Source organism: Oryzias melastigma, linkage group LG5 (genome assembly GCF_002922805.2).
Source record: "Oryzias melastigma strain HK-1 linkage group LG5, ASM292280v2, whole genome shotgun sequence".
Lineage (NCBI taxonomy): Eukaryota > Metazoa > Chordata > Actinopteri > Beloniformes > Adrianichthyidae > Oryzias > Oryzias melastigma.
Genome location: NC_050516.1, coordinates 17,075,095 through 17,101,538, shown reverse-complemented (window position 1 = coordinate 17,101,538; position 26,444 = coordinate 17,075,095). Strand labels below are relative to the sequence as shown.

Here is a 26,444-nt window from a genome sequence, read left to right as displayed (position 1 = left end):
TACAAGAAATATCCGTCATGTTTTCAGAAACCTAATACACATTTTTTCTTTTTGTTGTTGTGGTTTTTGTGAACCGAGTCCTTGACTGATTCAGGCTCCTGAACTGGAGGGGTGAGAGGTGAGCTTCTCCCCTCCAGTCCAAAATGTCTTCTGGACAGTTTCAGTGGTGATTCCACAAAAAGAAGGAAAACCCCCTGACATCAAAACTGACATTAAACCTAAATACCAATATAGACACACACAAAAACAGGTAACAGGCAATCAGTGTCATCCCCTATCACCTAAAGATGAGAATCTAGGCCAGATTTTGATTTGTATCAAGACTCTGATGTTCAGTTCTCAAAAAGTGGAGGCTAAACTAAGAAGGAAGATTTTTACATCTATTAGATCTGACTGTGGATATTCCCATCTGATGGTTAATTGATTGGCTCTTTCTTATTACTAACGGATTGGTGTTTAGGAGACTGAAAGGAGCCTTCCTGGCTGTGTAGAAAGTAAGAAAATGAGAGGGAGAGGTGGAGAAGCAGTTTAAGGATCCTCTTTAACTGTCTTTCAGCTAAAGCACACCGAGGCCCTGAGGTTTAAGAGGCAGAGATAGTTGCAAGACGCAAAATTAGAAAGGATTCAAAAGGTCTGTTTTGAAAACAAGGCTGCTTCAGGAGACCGGGACTTTTCGGGATGAAGATGATTGCATCAAAGCTGCGAGGAACAGAGGCGTCCCGCGATGAGAAACACCGAATGACAGTGAGAGGACGAGCTGGCCAGCACGTCGACCGGGTAACGAGCCAGAGCGCCGAGTCAACGAGCCCGTGTGACATCCCGTAAAATGGAAGAGACGAGTCAGATAGAACAGGAAATCAACAAAAAAAAAAGAAAAACAACCAATCTTCCAACAATCGGTCAGACAAAGAGCAAACAAACAACAGTGGAGTTCAACCGACCACCACAAGTACAGCATATTTTCATCATTTATCAGTTTATGTCTATTTCTAACTGAGAAGATGCTTTTTAATTGAATGAAAATAAGATGGAGGAGAAAAAATATTTAATTTATCTTTAAAACTTTTGCTATAAACGATAAGTTTGTGCCTGAACTTTAACATATTAAGTGCTGTGAGATTAGATAGGGACAGTCGATAAATTTTACAGGCTGACTTTTGAAAGAATAATTTTTAATATGTTGATTTTTACTTAAAGTGAGGAAAAACTTCAAAATTGTTCAATTGTTTTGGGATTTTGAGAAATAAAAAAGCATATTTTGTATAAAAGTAGACTTTTATTTTGAAGTACTGCTTAACCTTTTACCAGCGGAGCTCCAGTGTTTATGTTCTTTGATTTACTGTAATTTTTTTGTTATTGTTAACACGATCAATGTAATTCCGACAGATTTTAAAGGAAAAAAGCAGCGCGCATGTCAAATACTAATTTCAGAACCAAATTATAATAAACAAAACAGTAAAGTTTGTTAAGTAATTTTTATTTATTTGGGATAAAAGCTGTTTCACAAGAATGTGTTTCATTTTCTTAGCTTGTAAATTTATTTTAGGTGACTTTTCAAAATTGAAATGATGTTACCTGTAGATGAAAGGCTCTAAATTGTAAAGAATAACTGTAACACTGCCTCAGAAAAAAGCTCTGGAATTATTTCATTTTGAGTGCAAGCTGTAATTAAGGCAAACGGTGGAAACACCAGATTTTGACCAATGAGGACTTTTTGTGGAGCAGCACGAGGAAACCCTTTCTTAACAGCTGTTTAAGTTCAATAAATGATGAAAAGTTTTTTTGGCAGTAGACTTTTGAACCCACTGTATGTGCAAACATTTGCACGTGCACACACACACACACGGAAAAAAGAAAGGGGTGATGGGGGAGAAAGGATGGGCCGTTCTGATCATCACGAGTCTTCGTTGCCAGAGTCGTCCTGGTTGTCGTAACGTCTGGTGGAAGTATCCCCGTCCTCCGAAGTGCCGAGGCCCCCCGCCTCACCTACGGACTCCATGTCACTCTCGTCTTCGTCCTCGTCCTCCTCCTCCATGTCGTCGTCATACAGGTCGTCGTACAGGAGGTCGGAACTGCTGTCCTGGGAGGGAACCCGGGTCTGGACGCAGTATTCTGCCAGCGTGGTTGGCACCTTGACTCCGTCCCGCTCCGCCTCCGCTGCCGTTGAGATCACCTGCTTCCTGTTGCAGAATCAAACCTGAAGTTTTTGTTCTGTTTTTCACAGAATAGATTAAACTCAAACTCATCACAGACAGAGCAGTACCTGATAATCTCGGCATACTCTTTGTCTTTGCCTTTGCTGTCCCTCCATTTGCGAAACATAACAGATGCGTCCACGTTGGCGGGGGAAAAGGTGTTGGGCTCATTGAGCAGAGAGATAACGCTCAGCAGAATGGTCCTGCTCACAAAGAATGACACACAAACACACACAGGTAAGAAAATGAGAAAATTCATTTGGACAGATTGTGAAAAAGGGGCCTTTTTAAAGCTTCAAAGGCTTCGTTCTGGCACATTCAGACTCCACATGCCCCCCCATGTGGCTCAATTACTCGCTGCATTCACTCCGCTCAGGCTTTAAAACACAGACTCAGCATTTTACTTCAACTCTCTTCAACCTGCTGACATGCTAAATTTTAGAGGAGATTCACAAACCGTCCCTACTGCGGTGTCTCCCCCTTTAGGTCCACACAACACAAAAGCACGCTTAATAGAAGATCACGCTGTGCTAATGCTGGTGTGAACCTCAAAGATCTGCAGCTGTTAGCTGTTGGAAATGCTTTCAAAAAGTACATTTGTGGTGATAGATTAGTATTTATTTATTGATGGGCTCACTTCAAGCGATTTTCAGCAATAAAAACAAAGAAAAAAGAATAAGAACAAGAAATACAAACATGAAATCTATAGAACATATGAGTTTATAAAGTGATTTAATGTTAAATAAAAGGAAATGATGTAATCTTCTTGACTTTGAAATTGTTCCAAATTATAAATAGACTTGTACATAATTGTACAAACAGTATATGAATCAAATAGATTAAATTATAGTCAAATACAGTTTGATTATTTGCATTTTATAGTTGCTAAAATCTAATTCTTAACATCTATTCAAAGTTATTAATACTTTATCAGTTCAAGTGAAGATGGTTTGTGAGTAACAAAGATGAAGTACTTATTGATTATCAATAGATGATATTATCACACTACAGCAGAATCATTACTAAACATTGTACATCATGTAACACAAATTTAAAGTAAAGTCTCGGCGTCTCAGTGCGAGAAAGGGAGAGGGGGACGCCACAGTATATTCTTCATTATCTTGTTATCACAAAAAATGGATCAAAAAAGTAAGGCAGGCCGTTTTCGGCTTATGTGTTCAACATTATTTAATACATTTCTATTTAAAAGAACAAATTTTTCTTTCCTGAAATGAAAAATACTGAACGTGAGAAGTTAAAATGATTTAGATTATTGGCTAGGATGGGAACTTCATTACCCATGATGCATTTAATATATATATATTTTTTGATAATGAAATTTTTATTGCAGAAAAGACCATTTAACTTTTGCGAGCCAGAGTCTTGTCCCATCATTTTTTTTTAAATATGGTGTAAAGTTTACAAAATATTCTTAATAGTAACACAAATATTGACCAGCCAGGAAAAATACACGTTATCATCATTGTACTAAAGTAACAACAAATCTGGCTGGTATATCATTCATTTAAGATGCTCATCCTGTTTTTGTCAATAAAGTTTTTGTTTTCTGCAGATACCTGTGAGTGCCATTATTGAGGTACATCACTGAATTCACTGGATAAAAATGATTATTCTTGAACTGTTTCTTCACTATGTGGCACTAAAACTATGCTACGAGAAATTCAACCCGACCAAAAACGAACTATTAAACTGCTGTTTTGGTTTTTGTGAGCTTTCTCTTAGCAAAACATGTGAAGTTGTCCAGAAAATGAGTATAATAACTGTTAGGTGCTGATGATTTCTGGTCCAAGCAATTTATAAAGATTACAGAGTATTGAAAAACAAAAGAGATAAAAAAAAAACCTCTGGAGCAAACAGCTATGTAGGAGAAAAACATGAAGGGAGACTGAACAGGGAAATTACCTCACGTTCTGGGTGGGGTTCCACCTCTCAGAGGGCAGCTCTCCACTCTGTGGGTCATCAACAGGGGGGTGCAAGATGGAGATGCACACATCCCCGTTCTGGAAAGAGACCAAATACCATGACACACACTGTATGTTGTAAACACAGCCTCAGATGTAGTTAAGATCAATGATAATATTTAAGATTTATAGTTTTAAAAAAAAGAGCCGCGACACCAGTCAAAATCGGACCTAATATTTGGAAAATTCAACACGGAACACTTGTTAAGTCGAATAATGCAGCAACGAGCAGCCATCTTGAAAAGGTAAAAATGTGTTCAGCATTTAACGTAAATACAGTAAACATTTAAAGGGCTAAGCCTGCTGAAACCTTTAAAAGGGACAGTTTTAGGCAAACGTAGCCATGTCTATAAAATGTCACCTAAATAAAAGAAAATCTTAAAAATTAATAAATATAACAGATGTAAAAAATAAATATTTATGTTATAGTTTCTATACATGTGTTTTCCTGTGTACTATACAAACCCACAGAGTAGTGAAAAAGTATTTGCTTCCCCTTAAATGTATGTATTTCAAAAAACGAAAAACTACTTAAGGGAAAATCCATTTTTTAAATGATGGGGTTCAGTATTAGGGAGGAAATCCAAACATACAGGGAAGAAAATACCTCCCTGATTATGACAAGAATTAACGGGTATATTACATTTTTCTAAAGTAGATTCAATTGCTCTATTCACATCCAGGTCTGATTAATTATTAGAATTTGGGGGAAAAAATCAAACTGAGAAAATAAAAACAAGAAAAAAAAATGAATCAAGTACATCAGTCTAAAAAAAATGGAACAAAGCATTTTAAAGACTTCAGGGACTCCAGGAAACCACACTGACAGGCAGTCAATCTTCTTTTTTTACACAAGTAACTTGGCTTTATCCATCAATAATTAGCAACTTAATTTAAAAAATACATTTTATGTTTACTATGGTTATATTTTACTAATATTTAAATATTGATTTAGAGGAGAGAAAAACATGGCTGCATCTTAAGATCCCAAAAACTGCTAAATTGTCAAACTTGAACATCCTTGAACCAAAAAAAAGATCCAATTTAGATTGTAAATAGCTTCGAATAGAAAGGTCTGGAGGTATTCACAGTTATGTTGTTCTAATAAGAAAACATCTACACAGCAGAGACATAAAAATCTGTGAGCTGATCAGTACTTAGCTTGTTGTACAGTCGGTGAAGTGTTGATGGGAATGATATTCTCAAATAACAAACATAAACCCAGCATGCACAGACACGCATTACCTCATAAATGTTTGGATGCCACATCTTTGTGAGGAAGCGGAAGGTAGGCGGGGAGTAAGGGTAGTCGACTGGAAACTTGATGTGAGCCTGAAGGCACAAAGACAACATGACCGTGAAGACCAGAGTCTGCAGGAACGTCCCTGCTAGCTTACGTTCCCAACCTAACATCACAAGTGCAACAAAAATGGTGTCTGATTTTGGAGCCACTCACACCTGAACAGTTTTGAGTCAGATCAGACGAGGAAAGACGGACGTGGATCTGGTGGATTGGTGGTGCGACAGTGGCTCAGAGGAGGGAGCTTATGGCCTGCTGACTAAGTCACACCTACAAGCATTTTCCAATTGCATTTTTTGTCTGCTCTTGATTCACAACGATTTGAATGAAGAAATGCTAAAAAAAAAAAACACACAATTTTAAGCTCAGTTTTCTTTGTATATGTCCACCATCATGAGAAAAATGCCACAAGAGCATGTTAATAAGGTTTTCATTGGAGAGAGTCTTTCTACATGTGATTGTCTTCTTTGAGAAACAATGTACTTCCCTGCTTATCCGGACAACCTATGTGTGTTGTTCTATAAGGGTCATGGAGAAAGATGTTTCAGATAGTATTAGTGAAAGCACCAAGCAAATGTAGTTTTTTTATAATAATAATTTAAAAAAAAGATGGAAACCATTCCTGAGGCAGATGATTTAGTTACAGTTTTAAACGTCACAAGAATTTCAATATCATGGTATTATTGTCTTCTAAGGTCAGATATGACATTTTCTTTTTTAAGGCATCAGCACTTCAGGAATTCCCTCTGTAACATGAATGATGGATGGCATTAAATTATTCTACAAGAAAAAAAATAGTAAAATTATTTATCGATTATGACTTTGAGTATCACACAATCAGGAAAATCATCTCAGAATCAAGGAGAAACTAGTCTTTGTATCTGTGCCTTCAATCTATCAGGCTGTTCCAAAACTTCTATCAAGGGCTGCCCAACCCTGGTCCAGGACATCTCCCATCTTGCCTGTTTTCCAGCCTTCCCTTCCCTCCTTGCTGCTGATTAGCTGACTCGAGTGTTTCCACTTTGTGTTACTTGAACACACCTGATCCAGGAAATCAGCAGCAAGAAGAGCAGGGAGAGCTGGAAAGTCAGCAGGGAGGTAGATCCTGAAGGTTGGTCAGCCCTGAGCTGAAAGTTTCAAAATGTTCCAACAGGAGAGATCAAACTTCTCCAACTGAAATTTTTAACAAATTTTAGATATTAAAAAGACAAAATTTTTTTTTACTTGCATAAAATATAAAACCTGACTTTGAAGTGAAACTTTAGCCAGGCTTTGCTGCTGTAAATCTTAATTACTGGTGGTAATCTGATGATGCACTAGGAATCTTCCTTCACTGTAGACCTTCACTCACTCTTCTTTTGTTATCACCCATCGTTCAATCTGTCAATACTCCAGTTCTTAACTTTGTCTTGAAAAGTGTTTCTGAGCTTGTTTCTCCTCTCAGACCCAGCTGACCTCTGTAACCTGATTCTCCTGGTGATTTCTACTGTTTAAAGGCAGTTTTTGTGTTTTCAGTTTGGTACAAACATAGTTATTCAGCCTTTTGTGTTGGCCACATAAGTCTTTATTAAAAGACTTTTATTACAATCTGATCTTGTTGGGACTAACTTATGCTTTTTAAATTATTAAAAAGAAATTATTGGATTTAAAAAAAAAATTTTTTTACCCTGTTTTTTTATTTTATTTGTATAGCTGCTTGAGAAAACCTTGGTTGTGAAATTCTGTGTTTTTTTTTTACAGAACTGAAATCTGTGAGTTGGTCAAATGAATGTAAATATTAACAAACATAGAGAAGCAAGTGAATTTCCTGTTTTGCATGATAAGGAATAAGGAACCAACTAGTGGTAAGCCCTCTGCATTTATAGAAATATCTTCATTCATGCAGAAAAGTCAAATTTACAAAAAATAAAATTAAATAAAAATCACAAGTCACTTGAATTTACACTTAGAATTTAGCTACTTAATAAAGGTTCCAAAAAATATGCAATCTTCAAGACCCACTCCAATGAAAATAATATTTTTGGTGTTTTTGAAGCAAATCAGAAAATCAAGCTTGAATGAGCATTTCTGAGTATTTTTTATTCAAATTGTGGTGAATCATGAGAAGACAGAAAAAAAAAAGCATTTAAAAAAGAGTTTTTGAATATATGCGCGATGGGGAAAGTACTCCCTCCTCTGCTCCTCCTGGCCTGTTCTCGCTCAGATGTAAATGAGGAGAAGAGACATGATGGAGAATCAACACATATGTGCTGCAGTGAGTTGCAATTCCAAGAAGGGATATTTAGATGTCAGCTTTCATTATTTACCCAAAGATTTTGCAACAGGGGGAGAAAGGTTGCCCCATCCGCACCAACAATCCCACCCACAACTCAGAGGCAAATTTTTAATGAACTATTGCTGCTCTGCAGAAACTATGTCCTAGAAACCGGCTTGTTTTTTTATATTTTACTTAAAAACTGCAAAATCATATTTAAAAGATTAATTTTATAATAGATCAAAAGATGATTGGAGTGGGACTTTTGGCCCAGAATAATTTCCCATCATCCCTTTGTTTACACACTCTTACACAGCTTCAAACACCCCTAACCTAACACTATTAGCGCAACAAAAATGCCGAACAATATTGGAGTTATCCATCTGAAAACAAAAATGTACATGTATCTATTTATCTACAAGTGGATGCATCAGATTTGAGTGGAGCAGGGAGCTTTTGACCCACCGACTGTAGCTCTATGTCACAAATACAAGCTTTTTCCTATGGCAGGGTTTTTTTAATCTGCTTCTGATCCATCAGAATTTGAATAAAGAAATACTAAGAAATGCAGTTGTAATCTTAATTTTCATTATATGTGTCCTCCATTATAAGAAAATGCTACAAGAACATGATTAAAACACCAGATTACTATTGTTATTGGAGAGGGTTTTTATTGAAAATGTTCCCACAATGGCAGTGGTCCCCAAACTTTTTCTTGTGAGGGTCACAAAAGTGTTATCTTCTTTGATGTGGGGGGCCAGGTCGGTTTGTAGGCTAACAGAAAAAGTGTAACAATGACAGCATTTGTAAACATTTACAGTTTTCCGGGAGCCAAACATAGCCAAATTTTAAATAATTAATTTCTGGCTGCTGAAGATGCTAGTGCTGATAGCTGAAAATGCTGAAGTGGATAGATGAAATGGCTGAAAATGTGGTAGCAGATAGCTAGCTAAAATATTAGCAAAATGCCAAATTAGCCTAAAGAACTGAAAAAAATCTAAACTAGCCAAAACAGGGAGCATGTAGTTGAAATATTAGTCAAAAGCTAAATTAGCCAAAAACAAACAAACAAAAAATATTAAAATGTCTAATTGAGCCAAAACAGCTAGCATAAGCCTGAAATATTGGCTAAACTCCAAATTAGCCTAAAAAACTGGAAAAAGTCTAAATTAGCAAAACAGCTAGCATGTAGCTGAAATATAAGCTAAATGCTAAATTAGCCCAAAAAAATGGTCAGTAAAGCTAAAATATTAGCAAAGTTCAAAATTAGCCTAAAAACTAAATTTAAAAAAATCCTAAATTAGCCAAAACAGCTTGTGGCTAAAATATTAAACCCCCAAATAGCCTAAAAACCCTTAGTAAATGCCAAAACAATCAAAAAAGCTAACATAAAAAGAGCTGAATCTTTTAATAGCTGAATAAGCTAAATAGTTGAAAGAGCTGAAAAAGCTGAAGAGCAAAAAAAAAAACATATGGAAGAGAAATAAAAATAATAATAAAGAAATAAAGAAAAAGTGAATCATAATAGTGCGAATACCAATAATCTATCCTCTATCGTCATAGACTGGAGAAGGGTGGAATGAAAAGTCACATTCTAAGTGGGTCTCGATAGTGTGTGGGGGGCGGGCCAAATGTGGAGGTGGGCCTGATCCGGCCCGCGGGCCGTAGTTTGGAGACCCCTGCACTATGGGATGAAAAAAAAAGTTATCTTATTGAATTTTCCTTTATTGACTGATTGGGTGCTCTGGCCTCGGACAGTCACTGGTTGCTACAGCTCTACAGAAAACACACCCCCAGTATTAAAGCTAAGGGGTGCACCCAAAACAGAACCCGCTGTCATAAATGGCTGGATTTTCTGAGTGCACCAGATTGGACGGGTTTGTCCCACCTTGAAGTAGCCTCCCTCATAGAGGGTATTTGGGGGTCCGAAAATCGCCACCTCCCAGTTGTAAAGGTCAGCCTCCTCCACCAGGGTGATGCGGAAGCCCTCCACCGGCTGCTCCTGCAGGGACTTCAGCTCCATCATCAAGGCCTTCTGTGAACTGGGGGTCGCCTGGTGGGCCATGCTGATCCCATTTTGCAGCAAAAAGTGGGGGAGAATCAATACATGAGGTCACATTCAGGATGTTGTCAGGACTAAAGGTCACATCAGAGGATCATAGCTTGGATGCACTTGGAGCAACAGTCTCTTTAAAATGCAATCATTAAAAAGCAGTAGTAGCAAGCCGATTGGTGGAGCGAATTGAAAAAAAAAAACAACAAGCACAAACATGCTGTGTGGCCTGCCAAGCTAGGTTTAGTTCGGAGGCCCTTTAAGGGGGAAAGAAGTTAATAAAAAGTGATTACCTCTCTCCTTGCACTGCTATGTGTTCGGGTCTTTACAGCTCAAACCACGTAGATAATCTCATTGATTGTCCATATCAACCTTCCTAAGTCTCGACAAAAACAATAACAGGAACAGCTGATTTCAGCTAGAGCCTAAGGCTTGTCCTCGTGTTGTATTTCCGAAATTCTTTGTGTGCCAGTGTTGACAGTTGCCAGGGAACAAATATCAGTCAAGCACGGTCTCCTTTAGCTTCTTGTTGGGCTCACACTTGTCATTTTGCTCTCCGTGCCATCGCTCCAAGCTGTCGGTTCGATTCAGACAGGCGCCCAGCTGATCGCTGCGTGTTTATGTTTGTTTATCTGTGCTCGAGCAGTCTCAACTTCTCCAACGTCAGCTAAACCCCCTACCGAACAACTTCGGTGAAAAAAGAGGAGCTGTTCCGCTCCCCGCCGTCCCCTCCAGCACAGCAGCGGCGCACAACGCGGGCAGCTTCGAGCCCGCGGTCGCAGAAATGACTCAGAGTGAGAGGTTTACATTCAAGAATGACAGTGGATTTAATCGATTTTTTATTTTTCCTCCTATCGATGCTTCCGGCTATCATTGCGCGTGTCTGTAGCACGTAACGAGCGTAACAAGCCGAACGTGACGTGCGCGCTCTCGAAAGAGCAGAAGGCGCGTGCTCTGTCATTTACAAACCAATATTACTTTTTAAAAAACAAGTATTACAACACCTTTTCAGGTCGTTTTAATTCGTTCTTCACCTTATTATGATAACAAATATGACGCATTCTCTCTCCCTTAAATAGGGACATTCATGAGTAACGAGTTATTATCATATTAATTGATATTTTATGTAAAAAAAAAAAGTGATTCGAGAATTGTATTTAATGTAAGTAACTGATTCGTTAAGGTTAGGGTTGGAGTTGATTTTAAATTTTAAATTAAATTTGATTAAACCCATGCGGTGTTAGTTATATTAAAAATAAAAATATATTAAGAAATTGCTTAAAATATATTTTTTTTATTATTATTATAAAATAAACATTTATTCCGAGAGTGTAAACTATCCTCGTCTGACGTTTCGTGACGCTAGACAGGAACCAGCGGAGGGAGCTCGGTAAATCAAGATGGCGACCTACGACGAAGCAGGAAAGAGAATTGAGTTTAAATAAAACTGATCCCAGGAGCAGTTTTATCTCCAGTTCGAGCGTAAATTGGGTTTGTTTGGATTCTGAGAGGACGAGACGGAACATATACTGGTAATAATCTTGTCTGTGTGTGTGTGAGTTTAGCTTGACGTGAGGGGCGGTGGCAGTATACACACAGGTTTCGTTATAGGCAGGCCACAGTCGAAGCTAAGCACATTAGCATGGACTATGGCATTCTCTACCATGTAACTAGGAGTAGTTATAATTTAAAATATATTTTTAATTCTTACACTTATACTAACTAAAGTTAATGCCTACGGAAATAGTGTAAACTGAAAAATTCTAGCTGTCAAAATTAAGTTAGTGTAGCTTAGCTTTTAGCCAAAGCTTTGCCAAATCATCAGTTCAAACAAAAAATGTAAAACTTTTTGCTTGTTCTAAGTCAAACTGGTAGGCTAGCGTTACAGCCTGGGGGTTTGTAAAGATACTATCTCTGGTTAGAATCCGACTTTAGCGTGTGGTCAACAGTGACATTTCGTAAACAACAAACGCACATAACCTGCGAAAGTCGGTTAAACCCGCATTTGGCTAGTTTTAGAAATTAATAGCAAGTAAAATACCTCTAAACACATATATTTCAACATTTTTCTACTCCACAATTCTGTCTTAATTTAACAGAGATGCGCAAAGCAACGAGTTGTTGTCAAGTGGATATATAAAAGCCTTTTTCAGTGTTGGTAGCTTGTATTAATCTGTGGGTTTTGAAAGAATTTAATCGCAGACAGAATCCCCCTGATCACAAGATCTACTGTTGGTCATGTGTGGTCCGTGGAAGATTCCCGAGACGAACGTTTAACCTTTGAGTTAGACGCTCAACAATGTTTCCTTCCCGAGTTTGGAGTGTTCTGGTAAAGGAATCAGTACTGTAAATGTTTTTATTCAGTAACTAAATCAAAATTATCACTTTGATTAAGAATTTGTTGTTTTATGGCTTCAGGTATAGTTTTAGTATGATTAAATAGCTACGTCATTAAACACTCTTGAAATGTGTACAAAAACAAATGTCCCTGTTAAAATAGATATTATGCAAATTGATTAGTATGTCATGTAATACAGTGGAAATGTTGGTTCATTAGGAGGAAGTGAGGGACTTTGGACTCGGTTTTGTTTTCTTTTTCATACCTTTGCTATGGTGGCCCTGAAGTCCAAACCACACCAACAAATCTCTCAAGGCAAAAACATATTAAAGATTACAACAACAATTAAAAAAGCAAGGCAAATAATTAAAAAAAAGCATTACATTTTGGCAGTCAAAAAAAAAAAAGAAAAACAAAAGGAATTTCTAGAAATTAATCTGAAATGTTGAAAAACAAAACAAAACATAAAAAGAAACCGGAAAAGGTTGGTACTGCATGACATTGGTGATTGAATGGTGATATCTATGGCAGTAAAAAAAATAGTTGAAATGATGAAAAAAATGTCAACAAGCAAAAACCATTTTGGAAAACCAATAATTTCTAGAAAATCAGAAAGAATATAATAAAAAAAATGAAATCCAAAAGAAATCAGAAAAGGTAGGTACTGTGTGACATTGCTGGTTGGATGATTATATTTGTGCATAATTTCAAACAAACATTATTTGTCATGAAGCTATACAGTTTCCGATTTATTGTCATGTTTTCTTTTTTTAACACTTCATAATAATTTATGGAAATTGTTTTTCACAACTTTTTTTCATTTTTTTAAATTGTATTTTGGTTTCTGGAATTTTGTTTTGATTTCTAAACATTCTTTTTATTATTTCTTTTGCTGTTTTAAATTGTCGCTTTGTTCTTTAACATGTTTTTCCATTGAGAGTTTTGCTGGTGGGATTTGCATTTCAGACGTACTTCACACTCCAATGTATACTTAAAAAATCATATATGTTTTCATTGAAAGTTTTTTTTTTAATTTTCTATTTTTTATAGATCTTAAATGGCTGCAAGGAAGTCTGGATCTGATGCATACAACAATGGCAAGGATTTATTTAATTAATACAATGATACTATCAAACATGTTACCTTTTAAATAAAAATGGCTGTGTAAGATCTATAATGATTTGCTTCTTTTTGCTGCACGCAGGACCCATCAGCTACCTCGACAGTGTTCCCTTCAAGATAAATGAGAAATTTCGCTGTCCGGCCAAAGTGGGCTTGCCTGTTGGTTTTGGTTTACCAGAATGTGGCTCTTTACATGCAGACAAAAAGGTTAGTTAGCAGCAATTTAAATCTGGATTTTGTTCTCGTGTCAAGCTGGGTCTGACTATTTTTTTTTTCTCGATTTTGCACTTGGGCAACTGTATGATCTTTGTACCTCTTGTTTCTTTATGTAGTTCTCAAGCCCAAACATACTTATTGCCAACAAAGTTAAGCTCAACCTCAACAGGAGTGTTTACAAAAAAGGTGTTTCTGGAATGTGGCAAGGAAAAACTTTTAAAATCTAAAGTTTACAAACCAAAACTTTAGCTGTTTAAAATTATTTTAACTTATAGATTTTTTTTTTACGTTTTGCAAAAGTTTTGATCAAGTAAAAGCTTAAAATGTGCATGCTGGCATAAGTAGTTGTCTCAAAACAGCCAAACTTGAAACTTTTAAATTGTAACTAAAATGAATTGTTTGGGGTTAAGCAGGTATAATCATTCTGATTCTTCATCACTAATGATCTCTGTGCTTTCTCTTCTTTATTCCATCCAGCATGATTTTTCGTTGGAGAAGCGCGTCCTATCTTGGGGCGTAGGCCTCGCTGAGGCCAGAGCAGCTGAGAACCGAGCAAAAGAAGCAGCAGCCAAGCATGAAGCAGATAGCAAGGAGTCTTTGGCCCAGTCTCAAGGCATCGAGGATGGTGGGGGCAAGAAGCCCCAGTCTGTTACAGAGGATCATGACCTTCTACCACCAGCGCTGAACCCTGTTCTAGCAGGACTGAGCCATAACGCCATCCTCACACCGCTTCCTGCCCCCAGCCTCGGCCCCAGAAAAACCCAACCCAGCACTCCTCAGCCAAATAGCCTCAATTTAGCCGACTTTGAGCGAGAAGAAGACCCTTTTGACAAACTAGAACTCAAAACTTTGGACGATAAGGAGGAACTGAGGAACATTCTACAGAGCCAACCCCAGCCTCAACCACTCCCTTTTGTACCTCCTCCAGAGGGCTCTCAACAAGGCTCAGCCTCTCGTGGAAGCAGTCCATCGCGACCCAGCACAAACGCAGGCCTGTTAGCTAAACCGGGCTTTGTTCACAAACCCAATGGGTTGGTTGCCTTGATGGATATGGACAGGGTGGGGCAGCCGGGAAGAGTGGCGTTCGACACAGACGACAGGCCTTGTAACATCCGCTCCCTCACTTTCCCCAAGCTGTCGGATTCTGGTGACCCTGACCCGGGGACATTCGGCCCCCCCTCTGCACCCGTTTCTGCATTCCAACAAAGTTTGTCCAACGGTAGCTCTCCGACACTACCGAAAACACAAGTTATTGTTGGGACGGACTCACCCAGCCACAGCAAGAGTGACACACCAAAGCTGGTGGGTCTGAAAACTAGTTTTTATTGTGTCTAATGTTTGTGTTGAGGATTTAAAACTGATTCTAAATAAGAAACAGTTTTTTTTTTTTTTAAATGCTTGTCTTTCTTGTTCTAGGCAAATGCTGGATCGGTATCTTCTGGCCTGCCATGCGGCGGAGCCCTTCTCAGTATGACGCCCAGTGAACGTCAGTGTGCGGAAACGCTTGCGGGCATGGGCTACTCTTATGAGGAAATACTACGGGCCATGCAAAGACAAGGACAGAATGTGGAGCAGGTTCAACTCCCACAAACACAATCACTCAAACATCTTCATTTCCTAAAAGTCAGGGGTGTCAAACTCAATCGCACAAGGGGCCAAAATCCAAACACACCTTAGGTCGTGGGCCGAACAGGATAAACATTTATTAAACACACAAAAACTAAAACTTTAAAACTGTAAATCTTTAACGTTAATTTTAATGCTAGTGTGAATGCTATTAGCTGAATTTGGCTGCTAAAGATGCTAGTGCTGACAGCTGAAGATGCTGAAATTGATAGCTAAAAATGCTGAAGTTGATAGCTGAAATCACTGAAGGTTATAGATGTGAACGCTGAAGGTGATAGCCAGCTAAAATATTAGCTAAATGCCAAATTAGCCTAAAAAACTAAAGCAAAAAAACAAACAGCTAGCTGAAAATTTTGCTAAACTTCAAAACGGCCTAAAAAACTTAAAAAAAACCCTAAATTAGCCAAAACAGCTAGCATGCAGCTAAAAGAATAGCTAAACTAAAAAATAGCCTAGAAAAATCTTAGTAAATGCCAAAATAGTCCAAAAAGCTAGCAGAATGCAAACTTTTAAAAACGTAGCTTTTTAACAAAATTATGAAAAATAAAAAGGTAGGAATATTATTCCAGAATCAATCAACTTAAACCTTAAATAACTTTCAATATATTACTCTCCATAAAAATGCATTTTGTCAAAATTATACATTAGAAATATAAGATTGGGCAATTTATAACGTTAAAATAAAATTATATGGAGGACAAGTCTTAAACCTGAATACATAAAAAAATGTGAAATTGGTCCCCACTTTTTTTAATTGTTACAAATAAGAGAATTGTGACTGAGCCAAAAGGGAGACAAAGGAGTATTTTAGCTCATTGACATGAGGAAACTGATAATATAAATTTAGGCAAAATGTTTGAATATTTTTCATTCTTTTTTGAGATGTTGGTTCCTTGTCAAAGCGGTAATGTGTTTCATTCTCTGTCCAAGGTGCTGGATTATCTGTTTGTCCACGGTCGTCTGTGTGAGCGGGGCTTTGATGCGAGTGCGGTGGAAGAATGTTTAGAGATGTATCAGTGTTCAGAAGAAAAGGTTGGTGAATTTTCCTATAGCTAAATGTTTACAGAACAAATATTCATAGATTATTTAACTTTTGTTTTTTTTCTCACCCCTTCCAGGCCTTGCAATTTCTTGAGCTCATGTCAAGATTTGGTGAAATGGGGTTTGAAAGAGATGCCATCAAAGAGGTGCTGCTAGTCCACAACAACGATCAGGAAAAGGCTTTGGAGGATCTGATGGCGCGCGCTACAGCTAGCTGAATAAAAGCCTGCAATCTAGGAAAGCTGTATCCGGGGCATTTCTCTTTCTGCCATCCAACAGCCCCTTTCCCTCCAGCCTAACTTTCTTTTGCCGTGCCCTGCCCCTTTGCTGTAGAAGGAACAGCTGGGAGACTGCTTCTCTCTGTGCTAAAATGTATCATGAGCTGGCGAGCGGAACTGGAGATTTGGGCTAAACTGTCGTTTCCACTTTAAAGTGAAAGTGAATACGTGAATGGGAAGAAGCCAGGTACCGAACTGTGAATCAACAAAAGACACGTTTGAACTTGGGAAATTCCTTAAGATCTAAGCTGCCATCTTCCACTGCTCACTGCAGACCCAGCAAAAGGCTGGTGGGTCCAGGGGAGGCTCTCTGGAGCGGAACAGACTTTATTTTCAAAGAGAAATAAAAGACACGGCCGCCAGACAGATCTTTCTCTCAAGAAGTGCCCTCTGATAGGTTGTGCCCTGCACCTATTTTCTGTTTTACTTTACGCATTCATTCATGTCTTGTTTTGCTGTTCAGTTCTGGGCACTTTGTTATGTCAGTTTAAAGATTGTGTATTTGCTTTCTGTTTTAGGAATTGCATTATAAAGCTTTTTTCATAATTCAAAAACACAAGAGTTCTGCTATCCCAAAGTGTTGTTCAGCTAGCTGTGGGGTAGCCTTCCTTTTGGAGGTGTGAGGGGGAGGATGACGAGTTCCAAAGTGGGAAAGTTGGAACACCCCCCGGATCCATTGTCACAGTCGTGTCACACTCTGTACACGAACACTCGTTCCAAAATCCACATTTTATTTAAAAATACTACACTGACACTTTGATTTAAGAATAAAAAGTTTAATATGAAAACTTAACATATGTTAACTTTAAAATGTGATGCTATAAATTGTTGTGTTCTTTTGTTTGCAGACTGGAAAAGCGTGCAGGTTGCCTTTGCAGCCTCATCACAGTGCAATAGAGTCATTTCATGTTGTATGACTGTTGACCGGCACTTTGAGCCTCATTTAGTTGGAGAAAAAATATTGGTGTTAAGGCTAACTGGGCCTTTGGTTGTGAGGAGGATAAAACATTTGATTTCACTGATTTTTGTAGTTCATTTTCTGTTCATAGTGTTTCAAAGCAGACGGTTTAACCGACTGACTTGGAATTGTTGATTGTCCTCTTTTTTTGTTTTGATTTCACCAAGGTTAATGTGTCTCGAAAAGCTCAATGGAAAAAAAAGATTTCTAATTTTTCCTAAATTGGGATTGGACTTTGCTAAAAGCAGGGCACCATCCTTTATTTTTATAGTATGTGATAATGGACCTTGTGAGTTCATTCTGTATTGAAGCAAGTCATTATAATTACATCTGGGGCAAGGGTGGTCCTCCTTTTTGGGATTATGGAAGGTATAGTAAACATGAAATGTGACCCGACAGTCATGGGACGAGACTATTGCTGATCCCTTTCAAAACTCAAATGAAGCATTTTCTAAAACAAAATGTTAGATGGTATTGTGTTTAATTGACCCAACATTATTTGATTGGAAAGTGACCAAGATTTGGGGCAGGTGAATCAACATTTCATTAAAAAAAGACACCATATTCACTTCAAACATTGAGTTCTATTTAAAGTGGAAAAGAAGAGTTGTTTTTTTCATTGCCTTTTGTTTTGTTTCATGTACAAAAGAAGAAACATAAACTTTTACCCAATAACACTCAAGTGGTATTATTGTCTCCATACTCGATCCAGGTGTTAGCTTGTTGATCACATAAAAATACATGAAGATGTGTTCTGCTTTGATGACAATTGGGCCACTAACAATTACTGCATTTTTTCTACTTCTTTTTATGTAAACTCTTGTTTCTACTCTGATTTTTAAGTTGTATTTATCAGAATAATTTAAAAGTCACCACATAATCTAATAAAATTATGTTAGTACTGTATTGTAAAAGTGAAAAAGCTTAGCATTGTTTCACTTTCGCATTAGTTTTATTTTTATTTTGTTTATGGCCATTTTAAATGTTTATTTTGATTATTTGTTCACATTGCACAACTGCAACTAAACAGTTAAAGGAATTTAGCTTTTTTAAGTGAAAACTGGAGAAGCCAATGGTTCTTATTAAAAGTTACAAAACATTTAACAAAGTACAAATAGTACCATCTGTTAACCCTTATCATGCAAATTTGGTTATTTGTAAAGGTTAACAAGGGATATGGACAATTAGCATACAATTATTATAATCAATTTTATTCTTATGGGTTTATTTTTCCTTAATATTTTTTTTCTAGACTGACTCTTATTAAGGGAAGAAAAAAGACACAATTAAATAAATTGTAGTGTCGCGCACTTGACGTGAACGAGCACGTATGACGCTCCCGCTCACGTACGACCTTGTTTTTGTTGATGTTTAATTTTAGTGCGGCTGCGCATTACTCAATGCTTTGGCCGTTGCTGTTGAGACGACTTGGCAGGGCAAAGGAGCGTGCGTAACCCCGACTTTTGTTGGTGGATGTGCCATTGCTAATCGTTTTTTAGACCATATACGCGTCTTTTATTTGTGTTAAGGGGTCGCCAGTAAAATTGATTGTCGCCGGCTAATGCTAAGCCGTATGTGATCGTCCTTTCCTAACCGCCGGACACTGCCAGTGAGGGCCAAGGAACAGAATAGCATATCGCCATTATATGATCCAGTGTCCAGAGTCACTTTTACTCTCCATGTGGGTGAGGGAACTGTGTGTATCAGATTATGGCGAGAAAAACAGTTAGCAGGAAAAGGAAGGCAGGAGAGCCCAAGGACCAACAACAGGTAGGCGGAAACCGGTTGTATGACATGCTAATTACTAGCTAGCTAATGTTAGCTGTGTAAGCTAGGTTGGCGTCGGAATGGGAATGCTATCAAATTAAATTAACGCCGCTTTAATGAGACAAATATAAACTAGAAATAAAACATTTGACATATTTTAAATATGAATAGAGCCTGTTTGTGTTTTAAAGCCAGTAAGTTGGTCAACGACACGTGAATGCTAACGTTTGCTAAATCAGTGTTGCTGCTCTACAGTGTTTTTCCAGGTTGTCAAGCTGTTGACAGGTGCCTTCGCTTTAGTCCATTAGTCCCAAATGAGAATTTTGAATTTAATGAAGAATGTATGTTTGTTCTTAAAATTGCAAACAGGCTTTTGTTTGTCTTTTACAACATGTACTGTATTTTTCCATCGTTCGCCTTAGCTAAAATGGCAAAAACCTAGCTGGCGAAGACACGCTGCCTAAATATTCTTACGTCCAACACCCACTTATTGATCACCTTTTAACTAAAACATGATGAATTTAGATAAAATACAAAATGTACCTGGTGAAGTCATCCATGGCTCGTAGGATTTTGAATAAAATGTGAAGTATGAACGACACATATAATGTATAGACAATTTAAATAAAAATTGTATACATATATTTTGAGATGCTTAGGACCACATTATTGGGAAGCAACCTTTTCATTCTGAAAAACAAATGAGGTCATATAAAAAAAGTATTCCTATTATTGACCATTATACTCAAAAAGACACCTAACCCTTATCATGTCAATATGTTACTGAACAGCTGTTAAGTTATATACATTAAACATTTCTTCTGTTTTAACGTAGAAAGCTTTGGGGTTTTTTTAACATCTGCATTTTTTAACAATGAGTAAAGCAGTACATTTCCTTCTAAAAAGTGCTGTTAAAATAGTTTAATTTTAGGTTAAGAACGTGTTTCTCTGTGAAGTTAAACCACTAAAGTGTTTCTTTAAAACCAAATCCTTTAGTTGTAAGCTGTTCTGTGTATACTAAATAACCTTCTAAATGTATACAACTGTTTTAGGGTTACTATTTTCCCACTGTTTTTTTGAGGGCCAGATTCAGTTGGGTGTAGTGCATAACGTTTACTTGAATTAATTATGTGAATTCTCTCTTTAAATGCGTTATATTTGAGTCTCATGTCATCATTTTAGCATAAAATAGAATAAAATATATCTTTATTGATCCCACAAAAGAGAAAATAGATTTTTTCTAAATTTCTCTAATAAAAAATAGTCCTAAAATTAATAAAAACTAGAATTAATTAATCATTTAGTGTTGTTTGTCCAAATTAACAATTAAAAAGGAGAATCTTCCTAATTCATAAATCCCCATTGATCATTACCTTTGGCTCCTTGGCCATTTTTAGTTATTTTATAGAGAAGCAAGGAAGCATTTAAATCTTTACACAAATGATCAATTTTTTAAAGTGTTTGCAGACTAGATTCCCCACATCACGTATGTGTAAAGAATAAGCTGATTTTAATCACTTTTGGGCTTTAGGAAAGGCTTTTGATGGTCATCCTATCTCTCCCCACAGCTGGGCTGGTGTCAGGCACCACACAAACGCAGCCGCGTTTCTTGTTCATCAAGACATTCGCAGCAGTGGTCCAGCCGTCAGTCTGTGGTGTGTGCCCTTCGGGAGCGGGAGTTCCGACCTCAGCAGCAGCATGACTTGAGGCTCCAGCAGAACCTGCGTGGTTTTGCAGCGAGCAGACTGCCTGGGATTCTCAAGGAGAGTGAGTTTTCTTTGGGGCGACTCAACAAGGTTTTTGCTTCTCAGTGGCTGAACTATCGACAAGTGGTTTGTGGGACCAAATGCAACACGGTGAGATGTCTTCATTATTGTTTGATAACATAATCTCAACATGTATCTCTTTATGCAGAGTTTTACTTTACAGTTTTACTTTTACTGACAATTGCTTTTTTTCTTTTCCCTGCAGCTTTTTGTCGTCGATGTCTTGACCGGGCACATAACACGCATTCCTATGTTGAGGGACAGAGAAAATTGTGATGGAGGCTCTGGAGTGGTTGGTGCATTTGTGCCGGCGCGGCATTACCACTCAATTGGAACCTCTCGGTCACGGGCGGATCAGCAGGGCTGTGGGATCCATGCAATCGAGCTCAACCCGTCGAGAACGCTCCTTGCCACCGGTGGAGACAACCCTAACAGCCTGGCCATCTACCAGCTGCCCACTCTGGACCCTGTTTGCGTTGGAGATGTGAGTATTCACATACTGTACATTTGAATTTGTTAAACTATTAATTAATACCTATCACTGCAAATGTATTTTTTTCTATAGATGTTTCAAATCTGTTGGTACAGAATCCATCTGATGACATGGTATAAAAATAAGTAAATTGTATTGCAAAATTGTTGGTGTCCAAAACAAAATACTAATTTGTGGTCACAAAATAATCAAAACCTGTAAATGAAATGGCCTACTAATATTGACATAATTCATATTCTGTTTGGTAAGAATTTTGACACGATGGACAAAAGTCAATATGATTGAATTATGAAAAGCCTGGAATTGCAGGGAGGAATCATTTATTTACGACATTGAGACCCGGGTTGCTTCACAGGTGAAGGTGTGGTCAGTTTTTTCACCCAAATGTCTAGGGATGGCATGAACATCATTATTGGTATTTTGGTCTGTTTACTTTTTGGTATTTCCAGTCTCTTTTTAACAACAGAAACAGACAAAAAAAAGCTTTTTAAAAAACAAAAGCTTTTTAAAAAACAAAATTAGCCAAAATCAATTAGTTTTTCATCTTATTTTATACAAGTTTTTGTTAAAAACTCAACTTTTTGTGTGCAATTTAAATCATTTTAAAATAACATTTACAAATTTCATAAATCAATGTATTTTCATTGCCTGAAACCAAAGTACTTTGTGCTTTGGTTATGGACATACAGTCATCAGGATTCAAATCATTTTGTTGTCTGTAAAATCCTGCTTGAGTTTTGTTCCAAAACCTTTTCTGTGACCCATCCCATAAACCAACAAGACTATGTTACCCAGGTTTAATCGGTTGTCATGGTTACCAGCAAAGACTTCTGGTTCAGACAAATGAAGTAAATGGCTTTTTGTTCTTTTGTTTTTTGACCTCTTGCTAACTTTTTGTCCTGGCACATAAAATTAAATTGAAAGCACAACTTATTTTTAATTTTTAATTAATTAAACCTGCATAATAAATCGTTCATTTATCGTTATCTCAATATCAGCCTGTGCTGATATAAACTTATGGGAGCTTGAAGCATTTAACAAATCAAATGGAGCCCTTTACTCATTTAACCAATCAGATGTTTATTTTTATCTTTTCTTTTAATATTTTTATGTTGACGTTTATTTACTGTTGCAGTGAAATGGAAATAATGTTTTAGTTTTTTGTTTTACTATTTATTCATGAATCGCATGTCATATTGTGCAAACCTAATATCAATTCTAAAATAGAAAATCAAGCAAGAATATAATTTTCCTTTTTTCTTTTTATATTTTGCTAGGACATTTGAAATACCATAGAGTACTTGCATCTAGTTTGTGGCCCCAGATTATTATTCTGCATACATGATAAAACTTTTTTGTGGACACAATTTCATTTTTTTTTATTTTGTCATCAGACAGGCTCACAGTTTTGTTCCAGAATATTTTTATTTTATTATTTATTTATTTATTTATTTTTTGCTACGCTAATTTTAACTCGGGGGTTGTGAGGGGCTGTAAGCTAGTTGAAGAGAGTGTAAACAAAAGAATTCTGGTATATCAACGTAGGCTAAAAGTCCTGCCAACAACCCAGAGGCAATTTTCTAATTAGATTCTGCCACGTTGCAGAAACTATGTCTTAGAAAACGACATTTTTGATTTAGGCTAAAAACTACGTAATTATAATGAAAAGACCACTGTGAACAATTTTGCAATAGATACAAATATAGTTGGAATAAGAGTTAAAGTAGTTTTTTTTTATTATCGTTACTGTTTTAAAGGGTTAAAGAGACCCCCCCCACATACACACCCCCACACACAAAATAATAGTAATAAAAAGAAGTTGTATTTCCACTGGATAGAACCAAACTAATTTAAATGATGTGAAAATATTGTTTAACCACTCCTCTGCTCTCCTCTGCCAGATTTACATACGATCTGTTTGTTTTACAGGATGGTCACAATGACTGGATTTTTTCTATAGCATGGATCAGTGACAACATGGCCGTTTCTGGTAAGTTTGAATGAGCTGTAGAAGCACGTGATACAGAGCAAAAGACAAAAGTATATTTGAATTAAGTAACTTAGAAAATACCTCCAAAACATTACAACCAAGACAGTTAAAAGTCAACAACCCGCTCCTGGCTGCTTCACTCCTTCTTGTCCCTGTATTTGTGATGTTTCATCAACTAAAAAGTCAATTTTCCTCTTGACTTAACACATAGGGTCTAGAGATGGCTCCATGGGTCTTTGGGAAGTGACCGAGGAAGTGATGAATCAGGCCGAACGGAGTCAGTGTGAAGAGAATATACCTTCCTACGCCCACATCTCTCACCGGGCTCTCAAGGACATTCCCAAAGAGTACACCAACCCATACAACTGTAAAGTCCGTGCTCTCGCCTTCAACGACAGCCATAAAGTAAGGCTCCTCCCATGCAGGAGGCAACGATTCAGTGATCCAAAAAATGGTTTGAACATACTAAACTACGATAAACTGAAGCTTTGAAAGTTGTCATTGAAACTATTGATGAGGTTAAATATTAGTTTTAACCAATCTGAATTATTATTATAATTATTATTTTCCCTGTATCCTGCTCTCTTGGGCTTCTATTGTTCGGAGTAAGGTCAGCCCGCCCGTCTCTCACGACGCACAGATGTTAAAATGGCAACTCGCAAAGAGAAGGAACAGTTTAGTTCAATGGAAGTGGTTCAGTATTCAGGTCAACTCCCAAAGGAGATGTTTTAAAAAAGAGTTTTTGTTAATATTCTGTCATTTTTAATATTTGTTTAAGAAAATAAAGGGAGGCAGAAAAAAATCTGTTAAAATCACACAATCAAATTGAGTGTGAAAAACTGGAGATTTCATTTTTAGGCCACACGACACACAGGAATGTTTATCCTGGAATGAGAAGAAATGGAGATTTCTGAAAAAAAAAAACTCAACAGCACTTTCTGTCATGTATGATTAACTTTAGGTTTTAACCTCACTTGCTTTAACTTAGAATTTTCTCTGGTCAGGCTTTTACAGAATAAAAGTAGAAATATTTACACTTGGCAAGGATATAATAATTATACTATATTTAAGTACATTTATTGTAAGAGCTGCTATTCTGTCAAATTACTGCAGAAAAATGTAAATCTTTGTGTAAGATAAGAATGTTTTCTAACTAAAAATGCTTTATCAAAGTCTAACCTTCCTCTTTCAGTTAATTACCTCTTGGAAAGTTTAACATTTTTCATTTGTATGAAGAGAAGTATTTGTACCTTTATGACATGTTTAACAACTGTTTATGTAATTATGGTGAATTGTAATGACGTTGTTTCAGGTTTTCCTCTGTATGCTTCAGCTATTTGATTTATCGCCTTTCTTTATCTCCTTTTTAAGGAACTGGGTGCTGTGTCTTTGGATGGCTATTTCCACCTCTGGAAAGCTGAGCATAACTTGTTCAAGGTAAAGTAAATCAATCATTTTTTTATTGATTCATTTCAATTACAGAAACAGTTCTCATATCTCTTCTTTTGAATCGAATTGAGCTTCAGTGTTGGAGCAAATCTGTGTCTGTTATCAATATATGGTTTAATTTGTGCAGATTCTGTCCACCAAGCTGCCTCACTCCAAAGAGAATGTGTGTTTAGCGTACGGTCAGGACTGGTCGGTTTACGCCGTGGGTTCTCAGGCCCATGTTTCCTTCTTGGATCCACGCCAGCCAACACACAGCATCAAGTCTGTTAGTTCCCGAGAGAGAGGAAGTGGTAAGTCATCTGTGAAATTTCCAAAGCAGATTAGAAACACAAGCATGTGACAGTTGTTGGTCTGTTTTGGTAAATATTTAATAAAGATGTTTGGGTATGACATAGAATTAGTTGTGTTCCTCTGTGTAAGTTGTGGATCTTTCTGTATTAACAGTTGTGCGTCTTCTCCCTTCCAGGGATCCGTTCAGTGAGTTTCTATGAGCACATTGTGACAGTGGGTACCGGCCAGGGTTCCCTTCTCTTCTATGATATTCGGGCTCAAAGATTTCTGGAGAACCCGTTTAGTTCTGCCAGCGTGTGTCGGAAATGTCCCACTGATGGGATCCTCAAGCTATCAACAGGAAAAGGCTGGCTGGTGGGAAGAATTTTTGTTTAAAAGCAAAAAAATAACATCATATTACACTGTATTGATAATTCTTGTTCCTTTTTCGTGCAGAATCATGATGAAACTTGGAGGAGTTACTTCTCAGATATTCATTCCTTTCCCAACGCCGTGTACACCCACTGCTATGACGACTCCGGCACAAAGCTCTTTGTGGCCGGCGGCCCGCTCTGTTCAGGCCTTCACGGAAACTACGCAGGCCTGTGGAGCTAGCTTACTTCTGTCCTCCCTTCAATCCGTCACAGAGTTCTCATTCGGATCTCTCCATCCCACGGCCTCCCTCATCTTCATCACTGTCTACAAACCTCCTCCTCCTGCTCAGGAGAGCGTTAGCCCACACATGGACTCAGGAACACGACCTTTCCTACTTTCAGTTTGATTGTCGTCTGTGTTTGTGTCTCCATTTACACTAGATTCTTTTCCATAGCTGTCCTAACGCACTTTCCCGATTTTTAATTAATTTATACAAATGTACAAACAGTTACCTAATTAATTAAAGAGCTGCTAAGTTTGCCACTGCGAAACTCAGATGGGTTTTGAAAAACATTAAGAATAAAGGTATACTATTTTACCGTCATGTATACATCCAATCTGCAGGGATTAGGTTGTGTTCTTTGGTATATATATATATTTGTACACAGGAAAAGTTAAAACGGATGCTTCTCCTGTGATTAAAAAAAGTTTATTTTTTTTTTTCTTTTTGTATCCATTCTCACACTTTTGCTCACCTAACTCAATTGCAGTAAAAGAGGAAGAAAGGCCAGAGGGATGGAAGAGACTCTTCATTTTATAGGACTGACTTGGACATTTGACAGAATTTTTACGGGTTGGACCGCAAGAAAAAAAAAAAATACAAGAAACGTACCTGTTGGAATCAAAATGAGAAATTGTGCTTCTCGCCTTCATTGGAATGAAGGAGAAACATTTTGATTTGATGCAATTTA

General features: G+C 37.3%; 3 protein-coding genes across 6 annotated transcripts in view; 2 read left to right on the top strand and 1 right to left on the bottom strand.

The window, feature by feature from the left end:
- Window positions 1-10,226, bottom strand: part of ube2r2 (ubiquitin-conjugating enzyme E2R 2) — a 24,333-nt gene extending 14,107 nt beyond the window's left edge. For all 3 annotated transcript variants that reach the window (XR_002918935.2, XM_024269294.1, XM_024269295.1), the window contains exons 1-6: window positions 10,078-10,226; window positions 9,620-9,797; window positions 5,423-5,509; window positions 4,119-4,216; window positions 2,264-2,398; window positions 1,987-2,180 (exon numbers count right to left, since the gene is read on the bottom strand). Coding sequence is in view for 2 of the 3 variants with exons in the window: in XM_024269294.1 (XP_024125062.1) it covers window positions 1,987-2,180; window positions 2,264-2,398; window positions 4,119-4,216; window positions 5,423-5,509; window positions 9,620-9,796 (691 nt within the window). In the remaining variant the exon portion in view is untranslated. The remainder of the gene's footprint in view (window positions 1-1,986; window positions 2,181-2,263; window positions 2,399-4,118; window positions 4,217-5,422; window positions 5,510-9,619; window positions 9,798-10,077) is intronic.
- A 220-nt stretch (window positions 10,227-10,446) lies between these two features.
- ubap1 (ubiquitin associated protein 1) lies at window positions 10,447-18,040 on the top strand. Of its 2 annotated transcripts, none has more exons than XM_024269292.1 (7): window positions 10,447-10,578; window positions 13,173-13,219; window positions 13,327-13,451; window positions 13,938-14,762; window positions 14,877-15,035; window positions 16,017-16,118; window positions 16,205-18,040. In XM_024269292.1, exons 2-7 carry the CDS (start codon window positions 13,180-13,182, stop codon window positions 16,343-16,345), a joined length of 1,392 nt encoding a protein of 463 aa, XP_024125060.1. In that variant the 5' UTR covers window positions 10,447-10,578; window positions 13,173-13,179; the 3' UTR covers window positions 16,346-18,040. The 2 variants fall into 2 exon arrangements, with proteins under 2 accessions (XP_024125060.1, XP_024125059.1); XM_024269291.2 differs by lacking the exon at window positions 10,447-10,578 and adding an exon at window positions 11,103-11,316.
- Window positions 18,041-18,723: 683 nt separating this feature from the next.
- Window positions 18,724-26,081, top strand: dcaf12 (DDB1 and CUL4 associated factor 12). Its single transcript, XM_024270431.2, has 9 exons — window positions 18,724-19,133; window positions 20,699-20,986; window positions 21,102-21,380; window positions 23,319-23,379; window positions 23,591-23,784; window positions 24,751-24,816; window positions 24,956-25,118; window positions 25,295-25,473; window positions 25,555-26,081. Exons 1-9 carry the CDS (start codon window positions 19,074-19,076, stop codon window positions 25,711-25,713), a joined length of 1,449 nt encoding a protein of 482 aa, XP_024126199.1. The 5' UTR covers window positions 18,724-19,073; the 3' UTR covers window positions 25,714-26,081.
- Window positions 26,082-26,444: the final 363 nt, after the last annotated feature.

Coding starts and splice junctions, on each gene's coding strand:
- ubap1 (XM_024269292.1), top strand. CDS start 13,180: ATGGCTGCAAGGAAGTCTGGATCTGATGCATACAACAATG. Junction 13,220..13,326: donor ATCTGATGCATACAACAATG/GCAAGGATTTAT, acceptor TGCTGCACGCAG/GACCCATCAGCTACCTCGAC. Junction 14,763..14,876: donor AGAGTGACACACCAAAGCTG/GTGGGTCTGAAA, acceptor TTCTTGTTCTAG/GCAAATGCTGGATCGGTATC.
- dcaf12 (XM_024270431.2), top strand. CDS start 19,074: ATGGCGAGAAAAACAGTTAGCAGGAAAAGGAAGGCAGGAGAGCCCAAG. Junction 23,785..24,750: donor CCTTCAACGACAGCCATAAA/GTAAGGCTCCTC, acceptor CTCCTTTTTAAG/GAACTGGGTGCTGTGTCTTT. Junction 25,474..25,554: donor CAACAGGAAAAGGCTGGCTG/GTGGGAAGAATT, acceptor TTTTTCGTGCAG/AATCATGATGAAACTTGGAG.